General features: G+C 45.4%; 1 protein-coding gene across 2 annotated transcripts in view; it reads left to right on the top strand.

The window, feature by feature from the left end:
• Positions 1-20,230, top strand: part of psd3l (pleckstrin and Sec7 domain containing 3, like) — a 505,495-nt gene that overhangs the window by 203,811 nt on the left and 281,454 nt on the right. The window contains exon 1 of one of the 2 annotated variants that reach the window (XM_038792653.1): positions 19,577-19,753. The exons of the other annotated variant lie outside the window; for it this stretch is intronic. Coding sequence (XP_038648581.1) covers positions 19,726-19,753 — 28 coding nt within the window. The 5' untranslated portion in view covers positions 19,577-19,725. Of the gene's footprint in view, positions 1-19,576; positions 19,754-20,230 lie in introns of those variants that run through there. 2 annotated transcript variants of the gene reach the window in all.

The raw sequence follows: 20,230 nt of genomic DNA on the forward strand, positions 1-20,230 counted from the left end.
CAGCAATAAATATGTCAATCTCCATGTCAATAAAAACGATCCCATCCTCCCACCAAACCCCAAACATTAACCCTCATGTTCACACAAACAAATGACAAAAAGGAATTAGGGATCACCCATAGTCGCCATTAACACACACAGCCCCCCCTCCCCCCCAACCCTCCCACACACACGCCCCAACTAATGTTCGATGTTATCCAGTTCTTGAAAGTGCATAATGAATAATGCCCATGAATCCCTCCATCCTTCCCCTCAGTTCAAACTTAACCTTCTCAAGAGTCAAGAATTCCAACAGGTCCCCTCGCCACGCCAGGGCACAGGGTGGAGAGGCTGCTCTCCGTCCCATCAGGATCCACCTTCGGGCGTTCAACGAGGCAAAGGCTACAACATCTGCCTCCGCACCCATTTCCAACCTAATTGTGTGTTTCATCATCTCTCAAGTTGTTCACCACTCCTGGTTACCATTAAAAATCTCCAACAACCAGTGTATCAATGTCGCGCAATGTGCTTTTCAGCAGTCAAGTACACACAGTGTGAAAAATACACTGAAGTGCTCATGCCAGGTAATGCATCAGAAAAATAGCACCTTGAGACAACACCTGTCATCTCGCACCAGTGGCCACACTGGTACCCCCGTCAACACTGACGGTGAGGACCAAGGCATGTTTCGGAGATTGCCTGGAGTGATCTGTTCCATTTCTAATCTGTCCATTATTATTGAGAACGCCCCAAAAACGTGTTTTTTTTTTTTGTTTTTTTTTTACCCCTTGAATAGATGTTGTGACTCCCAGACACTGTGCACCACTGACATGCAGAGAGCACAGACCTAGCTCTAGGGTGAACTTTCTGTTGTCTGTAGTTACATTAGTGTTGCTCGAGGAATGTTGAAAACCGCAACATATCCAGTCATGGTGATTTTGACACAGCATTCCATCCATTCTGTAGGGGATGGGGAATTCTGGACTTTGAGAGGACAGGGTTGTGGTTAATTGCATCACCTGTGCCAATACTGAGCGAACAGCTGTCCAGTGTGATCCGTTGGTTATACAGAGGTAGGAGATCTCAAGGACAGCTCTGTTGGGGATGCTGCAGTTGGTCTCGGTTGCCCTTGGAGATCAGGTAGCCTCTGCGTTCCTGATTTGCTAACTGGTAAATGTTGCACCTGGACAGCTTAAAGCCCTGCTCTGTTATCCTTCAAGGTGACTGGCCTGCTCAGCTGGCTTGAATTTGAAGAATGACCACTTTGGCGAAGTGACCTAAAGGTTGTTGGAGCCCGAGAAACAGGAGGCCCATCTCCTCGCCTGGAATATACAGAAGGGCTGCTTAACCTCAACAAACGTTCAGCCCGTAGTTCATTTCTGGTAACCTCAGCAGAACAGTGCTGCATTGTTAGTGCCCGTGAGGCGTAAATGTTTCAGAGTTTAACATTCCCCTTCTCTCCCAACCTTCACAGCAAGGTTCACACAGACACTGCAATGTGTAACCAGTCGCCCATTTCCCAAGCTTTCATTGAAGGTCAGGGCAATCACATTTGCTGAATTTTCACCTTCTTCCCTCGTGAAGACACTGAGAGCCCTGCAGTAACCCAAGTGATTTTCCTTATCTGTTAATCTAGATTACAAGTTCAACCTTCAAACCAACCATGAAAAGCAGAGCAGCTAGAAAAATATATGTTTAATAAAATCCTATTTATCTTTTTCCAAAGCAAAAAGTTATGAGAGCGAGCCAGTGTATGAGACGATTAACAGTTTGAAGCAGGACTGAGCGAGTTGAGAGGGTCAGTTTTTCTGATGAGAGATTAAACCGAGGCTCCACCTGCCTTGTGGGGAAAATAAATTCAGAGGGCTTTTCAAAAGCGTCCTGCCCAACATCGATTCCCCACGCAACACCAAACAAAAATAATTAACTGACGATTTACCTCATTGCTACTTGTGCGATATTGCTGTGCAGGAACGGTCAGCTGCATTTGTCTACAAAACAACAGTGACTACACTTTGAGAGTAATTCAGCATTGACTTCGAGCCTCTTTGGATGTCCTTTGGCCATGGCAGGTGCTGCATGATCCAAGCGAAGGTGGACTTGAGGTAAAAGTCAGAATTGGACGCCATTTGGTGCTCGCGATTGATGACCAGCGATCCTCGCATTTTAACCTGTTATCGGTAGCTGGCCTTTACCCCAGTGAACTCGGCTAACGGCCAATTTGTGTGTTTTTGCCACTTGTAAATAATGTTGTAATGGAATGCAGTAGAAAGCACTCTGGGTTATAACACTGCTGATTGCAATGAGAAAGTATTGACAGAACAAGATGAGGAACTTTTTCCATCTTCAGTTTGTTCATTCAAGCATCTCATTCAATACTGTTTATGGATAAATAAATACCACTAGGTGCATTAAACTTAATGCAGGTTCACAGCTTCGGGACTTTGGCCTGATTTTTAAAAGCAATCTTGTTTGTTGAACCGATGCCTCTACGCTTTCAAGGTCAATCCTTCCCCCCCCCTCCCAAACCGCCGACCAAACAGCTGAGGAAAGGGTTCACCCTCTGATCCATTGAGGAGCCAAACGAGTGAGGTGAACACGAATTGGCTGATGTCATGCATATTATTCTCAAAGTCCAGCTCTCTTTTCCCTCCGCCCTGCTGCCAGCTCCTGGTCTTGTGATTTCCCAGAATGTCAGCTACAGCTGCCCACAAGCATTTTGTGCAGAGGTGGTTGTGAGAATTGGCTCGGTTTGAAAGGTCGGTTCAGCACCTGTACAAAAACTCTGGCAACTTCAGAGATGGAGCACAGCTGGGATTCTACATAAACGGTAGAGTTTCATATTTAAATTTGTCACTATTCGAACTCTGCTTTAATAATTTATCTGTTGACAATCGTATTTGTGTTGAAATGTGTTGCCTTTTAACTGTGTTGCATGATAATTTAAAAAATTTCTTTCATGGAATGTGGCTGGCTAGGCCAGCATTTATTGCCCATTCCTAATTGCCCTTGAGCAGGCGGTAGTGAGCTGCCTTTTTGACCTGCTACAGTCCATGTGGTGTAGATACACCCACCGTGCAGTTAGGGAGTGAGTTCCGGGATTTTGACCGAGCGGCAGTGAAGGAACGGCGATATATTTCCGAGTCAGGATGGTAAGTGGCTTGGCGGGGAACCTCCAGATGGTGGAATATTCATACATCTGCTACCTTTGTCCTTCTAGGTGGTTGAGGCCTCGGGTTTGAAATGTTCTGTTCAAGGAGCCTTAGTGAGTTGCTGCAGGGCATCCTGTAGATGGTACACACTGCTACCATTGTATGCCAGTGGTGAAGGGAGTATTGTTCACTGTGGTGGATTGGGTTCTAATCAAGCGGGCTGCTTTGCCCTGGTTGGCGTTGAGCTTCTGGAGTGTAGTTGGAGCTGCACTCGTCCAGGCAAGTGGAGAATATTCCATCACACTCATGCATTGTGCCGTGTAGGCGGTGGTCAGGCTTTGGGGAGTCAGGAGGCGAGTTACACGCCACAGGATTCTCAGTCTTTGACCTGATCTTACAGCTGCATTATTTATATGGCTAGTCCAGTTCAGTTTCTGGTCAATGGTAACTCCCAGAATGTTGACAGTGGGGGATTCAGTAATGCCATTGAATGTCATGGGAAAATGGTTAGATTCCCTCAGTGGACATGGTTATTGCTTGGCACTTTTGTGACATGAATATTACTTGTCTCTGTCAGCCCTAGACGTGAACACAGCCCAGTCCATTGCGTGACATCACCTCACATCCATTGTCCCTGTCTACACCTCTCGCTGCCAAGAGAAAGCGGGCAGCATATTCAAAGACCCCTCCCACCCAGGTTGTTCTCTCTTGCAACCTCTTCCATTGGACAGGAGATACAAAAGTCAGAAAACGTGCACTAACAGATTCAAAAACCGCTTCCCGCAGTTACCATGCTCCTCAATGACCCTCTTATGGACTGAACTGATCTCTTCACACATCTTCTCTACTGAGTAGTACTACACTCCGTATGCTTCACCTGATGTCTATGCTTGTATATTTACATGGTGTATCTATTGTTTGTCCTATGTTTTTTCTTGTATGGAACCACCTCTCTGGACTGTACACAGAACAATACTTTTCACTGTACCTCAGTACACGTGACAATAAATCCAAATCCAATCCCAAGCCTGAATGTTGTCCAGGGCTTGCTGCATATGGGCCCAGACTGCTTCACTGTCTGAGGAGTTGTGTATGTTACTGAACATTGTGTAATCAGCGGCAAACATCCCCACGTTTGACCTTTATAATGGAAGAAAGGTAACTAATGATGCAGCTGAAGGTAGTGGGGCCTAGGACTCTAACTACCCCGAGGAACTCCTGCAGTAATGTGCTAGAACTGAGATTATTGACGTCCCAAAATATACAACCATCTCCCTTTGTGCCAGGTATGACTCCAACCACCGGAGAGTTTCTCTCCTGATTTCCATTTTACTGGGGTTCCTTGATGCTACAGTTGCTCAAATGTTGCCTTGATGTCAAGGGCAGTCATTCTCCCCTTTTGTCCATGTTTGAACCAATGCCGCAATGAGGTCAGGAGCTGAGCGGCCTTGGCAGAACCCAAACTAAGCGTTAGTGAGCAGGTTATTGCTGAGTAAATGCAGCTTGATGGCACTGTTGGTGACCTGTTCCATCACTTTACTGTTGATCAAGAGTGGACTGATGGGGTGGTAATTGGCCAGATTAATAGAACATAGAACAGTACAGCACAGTATAGGCCCTTTGGCCCACGATGTTGTGCTGACCACTTATCCTAATCTAAGATCAACCTAACCTACACCCCTTCAATTTACTGCTGTCCATGTGCCTGTCCAAGATTCGCTTAAATGTCCACAATGACTCTGACTCCAACACCTTTGCTGGCAGTGAATTCCACACGCCCACCACCCTCAGTCTGACATCTCCCCTATACCTTCCCCCCACCTTACAATTATGTCCCCTCATGACAGCCATTTCTGCCCTGGGGCAAAGTCTCTGGCTATCCACTCTATCCATGCCTCTCATCACCTTGTACACCTCTATCAAGTCACCTCTTTTCCTTCTTCTCTCCAGTGAGAAAAGCTCTACTCCCTCAACCTTTCTTCATAAGACATGCCCTCCAGTCCAGGCAGCATCCTGGTAAATCTCCTCTGCTCCCTCTCCAAAGCATCCACATCCTTCCTATAATGAGGCGACCAAGACACAATATTCCAAGTGTGGTCTAACCAGGGTTTTATAAAGCTGTTCGATTAGTCTTGCTCCAGGAGCTACTTCCAGATAATGTCCCAAATACAGTTTTTAAAAAAAAGCAGCTACAGTCGAATTGTTGGTTTGCACAAGTTAACTTTAATCAGCTGGATGTTGCTTGGTTTAAATGTATTCCGAGATACTCCTGACCCTTGAGCGAGACAACAGACTGGGATTTCCTTAGCTTTATGGCACCTGCGATAATACTATATAGAGATTCCTTTTGTACTGAATTTCTGTTTTTAAGAAGATATATGTCAGCACGTTGTCGGACACCAGCAAGGCGCAAAGGATAGAAGAAATCATAGATTATCATAGAATTTACAGTGCAGAAGGAGGCCACTCGGCCCATCGAGTCTGCACCGGCTCTTGGAAAGAGCACCCTACCCAAGGTCAACACCTCCACCCTATCCCCATAACCCAGTAACCCCACACAACACTAAGGGCAATTTTGGACACTAAGGGCAATTTATCATGGCCAATCCATCTAATCTGCACATTTTTGGACTGTGGGAGGAAACCGGAGCAGCCGGAGGAAACCCACGCACACACGGGAGGATGTGCAGACTCCGTACAGACAGTGACCCAAGCCGGAATCGAACCTGGGACCCTGGAGCTGTGAAGCAATTGTGCTAGCCACAGTGCTACCGTGCTGCCCTTATGAGGAGATTATTTTTAGAAGCCTAAAGCAAGTAGGCCAATGGAAAGCTAAGGGAGGTGAGATTTCATAGAATGTACAGTGCAGAAGGAGGCCATTCGGCCCATCGAGTCTGCACTGACCCAACTCAACCTCACGCCTCCACTCTATCCCCATAACCCAGTAACTGCACTTTCCCTTTTTGGACACTAAGGGGCAATTTATCATGGCTAATCCACCTAACAACACATCTTTGGACTGTGGGACGAAACCGGAGCACCCGGAGTAAACCCACGCAGACATGGGGAGAACGTGCAGACTCCGCACAGTCAGTGACCCAAGCCGGGAATAGAACCTGGGACCATGGAGCTGTGAAGCAACTGTGCTAACCAATGTGCTGCCCCTACTGTTCAAAGTTGGTGGAAACACATTGGAGGTGGCACAGGATAGCGGTAGTAACCATAGAATCATAGAATTTACAGTGCAGAAGGAGGCCATTCGGCCCATTGAGTCTGCATCGACCCTTGGAAAGAGCACACTACTTAAGCCTGTGCCTCCACCCTATCTCAGTAACCCCACCTAACCTTTTCGGACACTAAGGGGCAATTTAGCATGGCCAATCCACCTAACCTGCACATCCTTGGACTGTGGGAGGAAACCGGAGCACCCGGAGTAAACCCACGCAGATGCGGGGAGAAAGTGCGAACTCTACACACACACCTGAGGCCAGAATTGAACCCGGGTCCTTGGAGCTGTGAGGCAGCAGTGCTTCAAGAGGGTTATGGATAATTCTGGCAGTTAATAGTTTTCAACAGTTAAAGTTGTGTGCAATGGTGACAATTTGAAGCGTAGCTGCTGTCAGCTTTTTTTTTGGAGGAACTGAATGAATATTCACAAATTTCTAAGAATAGAAGGTTAACTTAGCAGTAAGAGGTCAAAGAATCTACACAGGCAATAGACGGAAGAATAGTGGGAACATCCCATGGGAAATGGGAGCTGGAGGCGGCCATTTGACCCCTCAAACCCTTTCTGCCAGTCATGGCAGATCTGATTCGGGCCTAATTTCACCTTGCTGCCGGTCCCCATACCCCTTGGTTCTCTTGTCAAACTAAAAGCTGTCCAACTCAACCTTGAATATATTAATTGACCTACATATTAATTGACCTAACCTCCTCTGCTTTTTGAAAAAGAGAATTTGAAACATGACCGACCCTCTGAGAGAAGAAATTTCTCCTCATCTCCATCTTCAAATGGTTGAAATTGTTTTGAAATTGTGCCCCAGAATTCTAGATTCCCCCATGAGGGGAAACATCCTTTTAGCATCTACCCTGTCAAACTCCCTCAGAATCTTGCATGTTTCCCTCAGGTCGTCTCTCATTCTTCTAAACTCCGACAAATATAGCGTGGATGGAATTGAGGTGCAGATTGGCCATGGTCTAGTTGAGGGGTAGATTGGAGGGGCTGACTGGTCTATTCCTGTTCCTATAGGACCAGAGGTCGGCTAGATATCCAGGTTGGGGAAGGATGCGCTGCACCTGAAGATAGTGTGACCCAACCGGATTGTTTTAAACAAAAGTGGTTCTGCTTGACTTGGCTGACAGTGGTCTGAAGTTTGTCCTGTTTTCATTACAAGGCACACTCTAGAGCCGTGGTGGGCAACCTGCGGCCGGGGGCCATACGCGGCCCATGATGCTTCAACCTGTGGCCGGGGGCCATACGCGGCCCATGATGCTTCAACCTGTGGCCGGGGGCCATACGCGGCCCATGATGCTTCAACCTGTGGCCGGGGGCCATACGCGGCCCATGATGCTTCAACCTGTGGCCGGCGGCCATACGCGGCCCATCAGTGCGGCCCACGAGACATTCTGTTGACCATTGTCCACACACAGGGTTGCAGATTCCCCTGGTTTCCGTCCACGTAGTTTTATTCCTACTGATATTACTAAAGTGACACACAGGTAAAGCAAAGGCGCCTGAGGTGAGGTGTGTGCTGATTGCATATAACATTGACTGTGAGGGTTGGGCACTCCCTCTGCGTCCAATCACAGTGCACCGAGTATGATGTAAGTAAGAGGAGTGTAAATATTTATTTCCTTTTTACCATTTGAAGTTGATCATAGTTCTATTAAATACGAATGATTAAGCATTTTCTATAAATGGTTATGAAATATTCACAGCATGTTAAATGTATTTGATCCTATAATTCCCAGGGTTATAGTTTGTGCACAAGTCCCATTTTAAACTTGCGGCCCGCAGAGATGAAGGAGGGCCAGGCCACTGACACAGCCCACTCACTAGCCTAGATTGCCCATCACTGTTCTCAAGCACCGACTGTGACCCCCTGTGACCCTATTATACTAGATAATATGAGCTGCTCGTGTCTAGTTGTTTCCAGCTTGAGTCTGGCTTGCAGTTTTATTTAAATTGCAGGCAGTGCATGATGCAAACTGTAACCCTAAACCATTTATAGAGAATAGAAGGCTTTACTTTTCCAAAAGGTAATTGAATATTAATGAGGCATTATTTACTCATGTTTCTCCTTCTACTCAGTACAACTTAACGAGGTTAGGTAAACACATCTATTTCTGCCCAAAATACGATGAAACATTTAAGACACAATAGCCAAGAACTTTAAATCGATGTTAACGCAAATGTATAATGATTATTGAAATTTGAGCAACAGGTGAAGCTAGCCATTTGACGCTGCGATTACGCAATGGCAACGTGAGTGGTATTCACCCCCACCCGGGGGGCAAGGAGCGGCGCTCCGTTATTCGCGGAGCGCCGGGCCTTGATGCTTGTGTCAAGGCGGCGCGCCGAGAATGACGCGACGGCGGCGCCTATGTGACGTCAGCCAGGCATGCGCAGGTTGGCCAGCTCCAACCCGCGCATGCGTGGCTGACGTCACGACGGCTGACAGCTTGAACCCGTGCATGTGCGGTGGCCGTCTTTCCCCTCAGCTGCCCCGCAAGACGTGGCGGCTTGATCTTGCGGGGCGGCAGAGGGGAAATAGTGCGTCCGATTGAGACGTCGGCCCGACGATCGGTGGGCACCGATCGCGGGCCTGTCCCCTCCCGAGCACAGTTGTGGTGTTCATTCCCCACCAGGCCCACTACAAGCCCTAAAACGTGCATCTCACGGTGATTTCACGATGGCAACGACCAGGTGTCGTTGCCGCCGTCGTGAAACAGTCGCGAACGGCAGGCCGCTAGGCCCATCCGGGTCGGAGAATCGGCGGTTGCTGTGAAAAACGGCGAGCGGCGATTCTTCCGAGTGGGGGTGGGAGAATCGCGGGAGGCACCAGGGGGTCGTGAAATTAGTCGGGGGGGGGGGGGCCCTCCCGCGATTCTCCCACCCGGCATGGGGAGCGGAGAATCGCGCCCTTTGTCTGCCACATAAATGACTAATGTGATCTACAGATTTTAGTGTCAGTGTGATGCCAGCTACATCGGCCATGAGTCACAACGACTGGTGGATTGTATCAAACAGACTGGCCCTTCAGCTTTTCGCAATAGGCAGATTGCTGACTGTACTCAACCAGCCCATGCTAGCAAAACTCAAATCATAATTTCTAACGTTACATGTGATTCTGTGATTAGACAGCACTTGCTGAACAATCCTTACTGTGCCAAGATTTACACTGACAACCAATTTAAGATTATCATTTGGACTTGCAAAGTTATGCTTGCTAGAAACTGCATATGTTCCTACACGGGGACGTGCCCTCTGCAGGCAAAATGAATATGTCCCAACACTGCGCCTTTTGAATTAAACAGAAAGCAGTTAGATAATTTGCCTTTCTGTTTTTCGGCCAAAATAGATAACCTCCCACGTATCTACATTAAACTCCATTTTAGCTCAATCTCCTAGCCTGTCTATATATATCTGTAAAATCTTTATATCTCCTCTTCATTGCCTACTTTCCCACCTATTTTACTATCATCAGCAAATTTTGCTATGTTACACTCTGTCGCTGCTTGCAGATCATTTATATAGATTGTAAACAGTTGAGGTCCGAGGACTGACCCTTGTGGCACCCCGCTAGTTACAGTTCGCCAGCCAGAGAAGGACCCATTTATCCCGACCCTCTGCTTTCTGTCAGTCAGTCAATCCAATCTAGTACTCGACCCTCAATTTCCTGCGGTCTCACTTTCTGGATTAGTCTTTTATGCGGCACATTGTCAAATGCCTCCTGGAAGTCTGGATATACCACATCCACAGGTTCCCAATTATCCACTTTGTTGGTGACATCCTCAAAGAATTCAAGCAAGTTTGTCAAGCATGACTTACCCTTCATAAAACATTGCTGACAATAGTAGATTGAGCTTTGTCTTTCCAAATGTTCAGTCATCCCCTCCTTAATGACTGATTCCAGCAACTTCCCCACCACAGGTCAAGATAACCGTTCTATAGTTTCCTACTATTCGCCTCTCTCCCTCTATGAATAGGGACATAACATTAGCGTCTTTCCAATCCAACAGGACCCTTCCAGAATCCAGGGAATTTTGAAATATCGTAACCAATGCTTCCACTATCCTTGCTGCCACCTCCTTTAATACCCCACGGTGCAGGCCATCAGGTACTGGAGACCTATCTGCCTTTAATTCCATCAGTTAATTCAATACCGTTTCATGAGTGATGGTTATTGCACCAAGTTCCTCGGCATTAATTGTAGTTTTTGGACACTTTTTATTATCCTTACTGTGAAGACCAAGGCAAAATATTGGTTCAGTGTCTCCATCATCTCTGTGTTCCCGATTATTACCTCACCAGTACTGTCCTCTAAAGGGCCAACATTTGCTTTAGCTATTCTCTTCCTCTTTATATAATTCTAGAACCTTTTGGTATTAGTGTTTCATGTTTTCTACTTGGCTCCTTTCATAGTTCATCTTATCTCTTTTGATTTTATTTTAAGTAGCCTTTTGCTGAACCTTAAAAGTTCTCCCAATCCTCCAGTTTACTGCTGGCTTTTGCAGTATGGTATGCCCGAGCTTTTACCTTTGTCTGCCTTGACTTCCTTTTTTTAGCCATGGAATGTTTTTCTCCCTTTTACAATTCCTCTTCCTCTCAGGAATGTATTCTAATTGAGAGGTGTTTAATTTCACCCTGAACGTTTGCCATTGTTACTTACCTGTCCTGCCCTCAGTTAATTGTGCCCAGGCTACTTGGGCCAACTCTTTCCTCAGGCCTGAATAATTACCTCTGCCCAACGCTAAACCTCTAGTATGGCACTCTGTCCTCTATCGCTCAATCTGAATTTGAAATTCAAACGTGCTGAGATCACTTATTCCAAGAGGATCCTTAATGACAAGACTATTTATCAACCCTGCTTCATTTCATAATACTAAATCTAAAATAGCCTGCTCCCTGGTTGGCTCCATGACATATTGCTCAAAGAAACAATCCCTCATTCACTCCATGAAATCTCCCTCGAGGCTATTCTTTCCAATTTAATTAATCCACTCAATATGCATATTAAAATCACCCATGATTACCATGGTGCCCTTCTCACAAACCTTCATTATTTCTTGGTTCGTATTATGTCCCACTTTAGAAGTATGGCATTTCAAACATATTGGTTTGCTTAATTGGAATTTAGTGGCAGGTTTAGAAAGTAAGTTAAAGTTTTCTTAAGAACTGTTCTAACTGTTAACTCTAAAACTGTTTCTTTGTTGCGAATATGGTTAATTCTGATTTAAATTAACATTTTTGAACATAAAAAAGATACCTATGGCCTATGGGACAGTGTTATCATGCCTGTGTGCAGTAATGTTTACTCACAGTTTTGAAAAGTTGCAAATAGTTGGGTTCCCAGCTGGGATCCTAACAGAGGTATAGAAGTCAGAGCTGAAGTTACAACTTGCTTCTAATGCATCACTCTATGGGGTTGGTGCAGTTGTTTAACACACAATGCCTTCAGGAGAGGATCGACCAGAAGCATTCAGACCTCAAACTCTTACTAGTGCATAAACAAGTTCTGCTCAGCAAGAAAAAGAGGCTTTTGAGTATTATTTACGGGGTAAGAAAGTTGCACAAATACGTTTTTATGTTTGCCATTTTACTCTTTTAATGGATCATCGACCCTTGACGACAATCTTTGGGCCGTATGAAGGTATTCCTTCTTGGCAGCTAGTAGGTTACAACGATGGTCTTCGATATTGTCGGCACATGCGTACGATATCCAGTATCGCAAGTCGGAGCAGCATGCAAAGACGGATGCGTCGTCAAGATGGACATTACAAGTCATGCATCAACCTGAAGAACATTTAGTCAACATGGGCAGCATGGTAGCACAGTGGGTAGCACTGTTACTCCACAGCTCCTGGGTCCCAGGTTCGATTCCCGGCTTGGGTCACTGTCTGTGCGGAGTCTGAAGGTTCTCCCTGTATCTGCGTGGGTTTCCTCCGGGTGCTCCGGTTTCCTCCCACAAGTCCCAAAAGACATGCTGTTAGGCGAATTAGACATTCTGAATTCTCCCTCAGTGTACCCGAACAGGTGGCGGAATGTGGCGACGAGGGGCTTTTCACAGTAACTTAATTGCAGTGTTAATGTAACCCTACTTGTGACAATAAAGATTGTTATTATTATCCTGTATTTCTCGCATGTGAATAATGTATCTGTGACTTCATCTCCAGTTCAAAGATAGACAGGAATTGACCCAGTGATGGGGAAGGTGATGGAATTGGTCCAAAAAGGAACGCTGCCAAACATTCATAGGAAAAATCCAGACCTCAAACCTTACATTGCACCAGGACTTGAGTTGACTGTTCAGAATGGAGTTTTATTGTGGGGAATCCATGTAATTATTCCTCAGTGTTTATGTAGAGTCCTTGACCAACTGCATGAGGGGCATCCTGTTACGGTGAGGATGAGGGAACTGGCACACAGTTGTGTTTAGTGGCCGGGATTAGATGCTCAAATTGAGGAGAAAATGGGGCAATGTCAATCCGGTGCAAAACTGAGAAACACAGCACCATTACATCCGTGCAAATGGCTGACACAACTATGGCAGAGAATATACATAGACTATGCTGATCCAGTGGAGGGTCACATGTTCTTCGTGATTGTGAATGTTTGCTTGAAATAGCCGGAGGTTGGGGTCATGAAATCCACGATGACAGAGCAGACCATTGAAAAACCAGACAAAATAGTCACAAGATTCGGAACACAGGAACAGATTGTAAGTGACAATTGTACTCCATTCACTTCGAAGGCGATCAAGGACACAGTTTGATTTGTTACTACCACTGATACTTCAGAGGTTGTCAAATGACAACTACAAGCATAGATTGAGTGGAGGGAGCAAAACTCTAAAAAGCGAGTATTCAATCAAGGAGAGCAAGTGCTGGCCAGAAGCTAGACCACCAAGGGAGAGATGGGTACTTGCGGTGATCCTAGTAAAAAGGGGTCCAATTTCATACACCGTACAGACGGGTGATGAAAGAGTTTGGCAACATAGAACATTGAACAAACAGTGCAGGCCATTCAGCCCATTTAACCCCCACTTCCACCTTGTCCCCATAACCCAATAACCCCACCTAACCATTTTGGTCACTAGGGGCAATTTATCATGGCCAATCCACCTAACTTGAATGTCTTTGGACTGTGGGAGGAAACCGGAGCACCCGGAGTAAATCCATGTTTTCCACTTGTGCTACCGTGCTGCCCAACATCATGCTGATCAGCTACTTGTTTCACAAAGTGAATTCGCCGAAACGTCTCAAGGGGTTCTTCCATTGGAAAATCGAGACAGTGATACTTCAGAACAGAGACCAGGCATAGAGACTAGTTAAGATTCTGCTTCTGAGGACTTTCCAACGCTATAGTGACAGATACTGGGGTAACTTCTAAGGGAGTACCACCTACTTAAGGAAATGAGGACACTTCCAAGGTCTTGAGTAGCCAGGTTCCAGAAAGCTGAATTGAACCCAACCGGAATAGATGACCACCTGTCTTATAGATTTGTATACATGTCTCGAGACAATGCAAAAGTGGACCTGTTATATAAATGAGTCATTGTTGCATTAATGAAATAAAGGGGATGGGTGTTCTGTATCAGAGAATACATCACTGCCGTTGAAGTGTCACGTGATGTGTAGTGAAGTCAGCAGAGTGTTTTCGCGGGCTGCAGTTCTCCATCTTAGATTGGATTTAATAAAATCTCATTGTTTTTGAAATAATCCAGAGAGGGGCTCCATACTTCATACTTTTTGTGGAGGGCAAAATATAACAGTACCCCAGAAGCCTGTTCACCATCAACAAGGCTAAATCAGAGTGAGATGGAATGTTCTCCACTCGCCTTGATGAGTACAGCTTCAACAACACTCAAGAAGCTTGGCACCAACCAGGGCAAGGCAGCCCATTTGATTGGCACCCCACCGACCACCTTCAACAGTCACTCCCTCCGCCACCGATGAAAGTGATCCATAGCATGTCTGGAGAATGAGGGAACGTGCCGATAATGAGATCATGTGACTGTCGGCAGAGAGGTTGTGATGGAAACCGAGACCAGATGGCGGTGAAGACACACCTGGTTTGGAAGGGTCAGTGAGCTCAGTTTTGTAGCTGTGAGTTGCCATAGCCCCTCTGGCAACCTTGCACGCTCCGGGCTCAATGATGTCCATGATCTGTAAAGTGTTCCCTCAAAGAGTAATAGGCCAAAAATAAAAGAACACATCTCCATATAAACAAAGTGAATCGGAACAACAGCTAAAGTAAATTGTCCTCTTTTTATTTTTTAAAGGTGTATTGATGGCACGATCCACTCATTAAGTCAACCAAAAAACTAATGAATCACAGATTGACTGAATAAGCAGTGATAAAGCTCTTCCAGGCAAGCGACTTCTGTTAAGGTTTAATTTGTGGTACTTCTGCTGCAGTTATTGAACACGGCTAATGGAATTAATAAAAGCTTTAATGGATTAAAGATGATGCTATCTAATCAGCCTGGATAGATCTTAATTGCTAATAGTTTGCTTGCTGGTAAGGAACCAAACATTGCAGTGGGAAGGGCGGCAATGATATTTTTGTAGATCCTTCAGGTTGATTTTTTTTGCTGCTTCATTCCTTGCATGTTTTTTGAATTTTCAGAGCCCTATGTTAGTCAAACCAAAACATATTAAAACCACACGTTTGAACCATTTGAATCATTGAGATTTACTTTGCACTGTCAATTTGCATGGGTTGCAAGTGCCATCTAGTGGCAATCAAAGTCTCGGACTTTGCTTGCATTTAGTTTATTAAATTGACACTTAACGTGTCTATGAAGAGCCCACTCAGAATGACATTGACAAGCGGCACTGAGGAGAGTGGGTGGCATTACTTGCTGGGCATAGACTGATGCACAGAGTGAGGAGCAATGTGGATGTTTCTTACCGTCTGTAGCATCATACAGCATGGTAGCACAGTGGTTAGCACAATGGCTTCACAGCTCCAGGGTCCCAGGTTCGATTCCCAGCTTGGGTCACTGTCTGTGCGGAGTCTGCACGTTCTGCCCGTGTGTGCGTGGGTTTCCTCCGGGTGCTCCGGTTTCCTCCCACAGTCCAAAGATGTGCAGGTTAGGTGGATTGGCCATGCTAACTTGCCCTTAGTGTCCAAAATTGCCCTTAGTGTTGGGTGGGGTTACTGGGTTATGGGGATAGGGTAGAGATGTGGGCCTGGGTAGGGTATTCTTTCCAAGAGCCGGTGCAGACTTGATGGGCCGAATGGCCTCCTTCTGTACTGTAAATTCTATGATTCTATGATATACTGGGAAGCGAGATTGTGTGAGGGCCCAACCAGTAGTAGAGAATGTACATTAGTGTTGGGAGTAAAATGGGGAGTGTTGAGAATGTGATCCACTTTGGCATTTGGGAATGTACTTCGCAGTGAGTGGCAGAATTACATTTCTCTAAGTTAATAGATAAATGTACCAATCTATACATAGAATTATTTTTTCAACTCTATTACCATCATGTGCGATTGACTTTGAAAACTAATTCTCTGTAGTCCAGGCAAAACAATCAGATGGAAATTATTTGCATCACTTTTTTTTTACTGAAGTGAAGCATCTTAATGAGCTTGTGTGTCTGCTTGTTAAACATTCTCTCATGGGATGTGGGCGTCACTGGGTGGGCCACAATTTATTGCCCATCCCTAATTGCCTTGAGAAAGTGGTGGTGAGGCGCTGCCTTGAACCGCTGCAGTCCAAGTGGTGTAGGTACACCCACTGTGCTGTTAGGGAGGGATTTTCAGGATTGTGACCCAGCGACAGTGAAGGAACGGTGATTATATTTACTGGCTTCTCTGCCTGTCTGCCTCTTTCTGCCTGTGTCAATCATTGGATGTGTGAATAATGGATTTGATATTTTTCTCGTTGAAGCGTGGCTGGAAGACCTGATTCATCCTCTGGTTCAAAGATAGCACCTCTTAGATTGAGTGCTTGTGCATGCCACACTGAAACCTATTAGGTGTTCTTCATTTTTGAAAAGTGCATCAATTAGTCTTTGTTGAAGTAGCTTCTGAGGCCAAATGTAGGAAGTTACTTCTTTTTACAGCTCAATGTTAATAGTGCCAGTAATATAACTTTGTAAATTTTGAGAGCGGACACGGAGTAATCACAAGGTAGCACATTGGTTAGCACTGTTGCTTCACAGTGCCAGAGTCCCGGGTTCGATTACCGCTTGGCTCACTGTTTGTGGGGAGTCTGCATGTTCTCCCTGTGCCTGCATGGGTTTCCTGGATACTCCGGTTTCCTTCCATAAGTCGCAAAAGACATGGGGCAGGATTCTGTGATCCTGAGGCTAGTGTTGACGCCGTCAGAAATGCCGCCGATCCAGCTGCCGATCCCGGCGTCAGCTGGGCGCCGCGGGATCTGCGCATGCGCAGTAGCACCAGCGCCAATGCGCGCATGCGCAGTGGCTTCCTTCAATGTGCCCGCCCCAACGCAACATGGCACAGGACTTTAGGGGCCGGGGCAGAGGAAAGGAGGCCCCCCGGCTATAGAGGCCGGCCCACCGATCGGTGGGCCCCAATCGCAGGCCAGGCCACATCGGAGGCCAACCCCCCTGACCCTTTCACGCCGAGTTTCCGCCGGCTGAGAGCAGGTGTGGATGGCGCCAGTGGGACTCGCCGTTTCTACGACGAGCCGACTGCATAGAGCGGCCCCCGACCTTTGCCGCGCCAACCACGCTGGCGGAGAATGGCGTGCTGGCGTCGGGGCAGCGTGGCGCAATTTGCACCGGTTGCGGGGATTCTCCGGCCCTGCCCCGGGCTGAGAGAATCCCGCCCATGAATTGGGCGTTCTGAATTCTCCCTCAGTGTACTCAAACAGGCGGAGTGTGGCGACTAGGGGCTTTTCACAGTAACTTCATTGCAGTGTTAACGTATGCCTACTTATGACAATAATAGATAATTTATAGGTCAAGGAAATTTGCAATAAGGCTTTGACTTTAAATTCACAGTTAATGTGCCTCCAGTTTTCATCCCTATTTTCAGTCAATTGGCAAAAGTGCCCTTCCAGCCATGGAGGATGTCTGATTTGACCTATAAATCTTGCCAATTCTATGTAAACTGAGCCTATTAGCTGTGGGGAAAACATATTCTAAGTAGAACCAAAATCTGCAAACCTTATTATGAATTCATAATTACCAAAGGGCTACGGTGACCTTGGTCGTCCTGGGAATGCTTGTGATACAGTGCAGCACAGCGGAGGATTGAACCTGGAGGAGTTTGCTTGATTATGTCTATGGTGAAATACAGGGATGTTTCTGAACAACGCAAACACCAATCGTTATCAGTCAATTGGGAATCTAGAACAAGAAGACAGAACCTTAAAAATGCTCATTTTCTCTGGGCACCTCCACAAGGAGTCAATAGTTTCTCTCCAACAACACTTCTGAATCCCTTCAATCATTTTACAAGCTGCAAACTTCCACTGAATTCACAATGATTCCATTGCCGCTTTAATATATTCCCTCGATGCCAGTACATCACTACTCCCAGAAGATCGGAATATCTACCGTAGAACAAAATCAGAATAGACAATATAGGGGAAAAAGTGAAAGACAGTAATTAAGAATAGTCTGGAGTCATTGGACCTTTCAAAACAGAGATACATCAACATGTCTAACGCACCCAGTCCCTGGGCAGGCCGTTTAGAAGGTAATCCCTGATAGTCAATCTGGATGGATTATGATGAAGCTGACAGCCTTCTTCAACCAAGATCTTGCTATTGCTTTCAACTATTTGATTCAAGAAAGCTAATTCTAAATCTTCAAGATAATCCAGAAATGCCAGCAATGCTAAACCCGATGCTCACTTGAAATTCTAGAACGTACTATCGAGATGGATGAAAGATGAGACAAAATTTGAAATGCTTAAAGCAGGGGTTTTGTTTTCTTGCAAAGTGACATTTACTTAATTTCATTAAATTTATGAAGCACAGCTTTGGGGGTTCTTGGTTATCATGACTATCACAATGATAGTTAACTAGAACACACCGTGACCTATTTTCATTCAAGGCTAGGTGGTCAATCATAACTCTCCTGTCAGTGATGTTGTGGCAACGCCCTGCCTTGGCAAGCTGTGTCGGTGTTTCCAAAATGAGTTTCCATTTATTGACGATCTATTAGGCAACGGGTATCTTTTGTCAACTTACAAACCAAGGGTTCCAGGCCAATCGGTTCAATCAAAGTTTGAAGACTGCACTGGTAACCATGATGTTGAAAGACACCTAGGCCACATCCTTTGTACCATCATCCGAGTAAATAGGGAGGGTGAGATAGTGGATTATTAGTTGAGGGAGCTCCTGATCGACAACAGAACATAATTAGCATCAGCCTTCTTGACCATGGCGTGAAACCCGGTGAGAATGTCCACTCCCGGTTGTTGTCCAGTGACTCCAAGTTGGACCACTGTGCACGCAGATATCTGATGAGGGAAATACTTGTGGATGAACAGATTGGAATAGACCCCAATCAATGGGAAGAACCAAATCATTGACAGGAGATGAACAAATCAGGCAACAAAACAAACTCTTTGATTGAAGCACCAGTGAATACTTCAAATGGTGCCCCAGGCCTCCTCCACAACACATTTTCCAGACATTTACAACATCATACAGGCAACTCCAGGAATACAAATAAGCATTTTGTTCTGAACGGTTTGATTTTAAAAAAAATTATAAGATTACAATTCTTCATTTTTCAAGTACATTTTCAGATAAAAGTTTGAAGAAAATTAGTTCCAGCCAGCTTCACCACAAGACATTGATTGGTTGGCTTCTGTTATTGTCCTTCAAATTCACTTTACTTCCAAAAAGGAACATGAGCAATTTGATTTCTCAGTTTTCTGCCAATCCTTCTTTAGCGATTAATTTCTGACTGAACCAGACTGCTGCCTTCACTGAGTTTATTTGACAATGCGATGTGTAAGGCTCCTCGTCAGCCAAGAGACACATGGCATGTGGTTTTCAGGTATCACGTGATTGATAACCAGGATATTTAATGATATAAAAGCTGACTGGATAGTTGGCCTGTTGATGGCGTGGTGAGAAAGTCTGTTCCGTGTTATCTCTCAGGCAAGCTTTCACATCCATAGCATTTTACCTCACTGCTACATCACAATACTATTATGACTTGGCTGTACCTTCCCAACTTTGGGCCAACATGCAGTCTGCTGTAGTTACATCATTGGTTCACTGTTCATTATTTGTAAATACATGTAATTCCAGCTTACTGATTTCAGTATTGGTTTACATCTTAAGAGTCATGTAAATCACCAGCGTCCTGTCTTAAGACTTCTCCAACTGAAGTCTTGTGTTTGGGAATGTTTAGGGTACGCTCGTGATCAGTGATGAAGTGCTTTCGCTGTTTAAAGCCCAGTAAGTATCATAATTCGTTTCCATAAGTGTTGGCTTTGTGTATGCACTGCAGTCCGCTTCCCACAACAGAGTTTCTGGTGTCCTGTGTCGAGAAATAAATTGATGCAAAAGACTACAGAGCCAGGCATCACTGATAGGTTACAGTTCAGGTTTTCAAAGAGGGTTCTTGTTGGGGTCTTTGGGAGGTACACATTGTCAATTTGCACCAGATTTTGATTTGGCACTAATTTGTTGAGTTAACAATTTTCTGTAGAGAGGAAATCCCAAGAAGTATCATTCTGTACATTCTATAATCTTGCATAGAAAATAAATGAAACTAAATTGACTAACGTGAAGAGCTACTTGAAATCATTGCATTGGAATATAGACCTGGATGGAGCATAGCAAGCTGGCTACTGGATTCCAGCACAGAGCTAGCAAACAAGTCCTTGGAATGGAGCACAGAGCTGGTGAACAGTCAATGGAACGGAGAAGCAT

The sequence above is a fragment of the Scyliorhinus canicula genome, chromosome 3 (genome assembly GCF_902713615.1).
Source record: "Scyliorhinus canicula chromosome 3, sScyCan1.1, whole genome shotgun sequence".
Classification (NCBI taxonomy): Eukaryota; Metazoa; Chordata; class Chondrichthyes; order Carcharhiniformes; family Scyliorhinidae; genus Scyliorhinus; species Scyliorhinus canicula.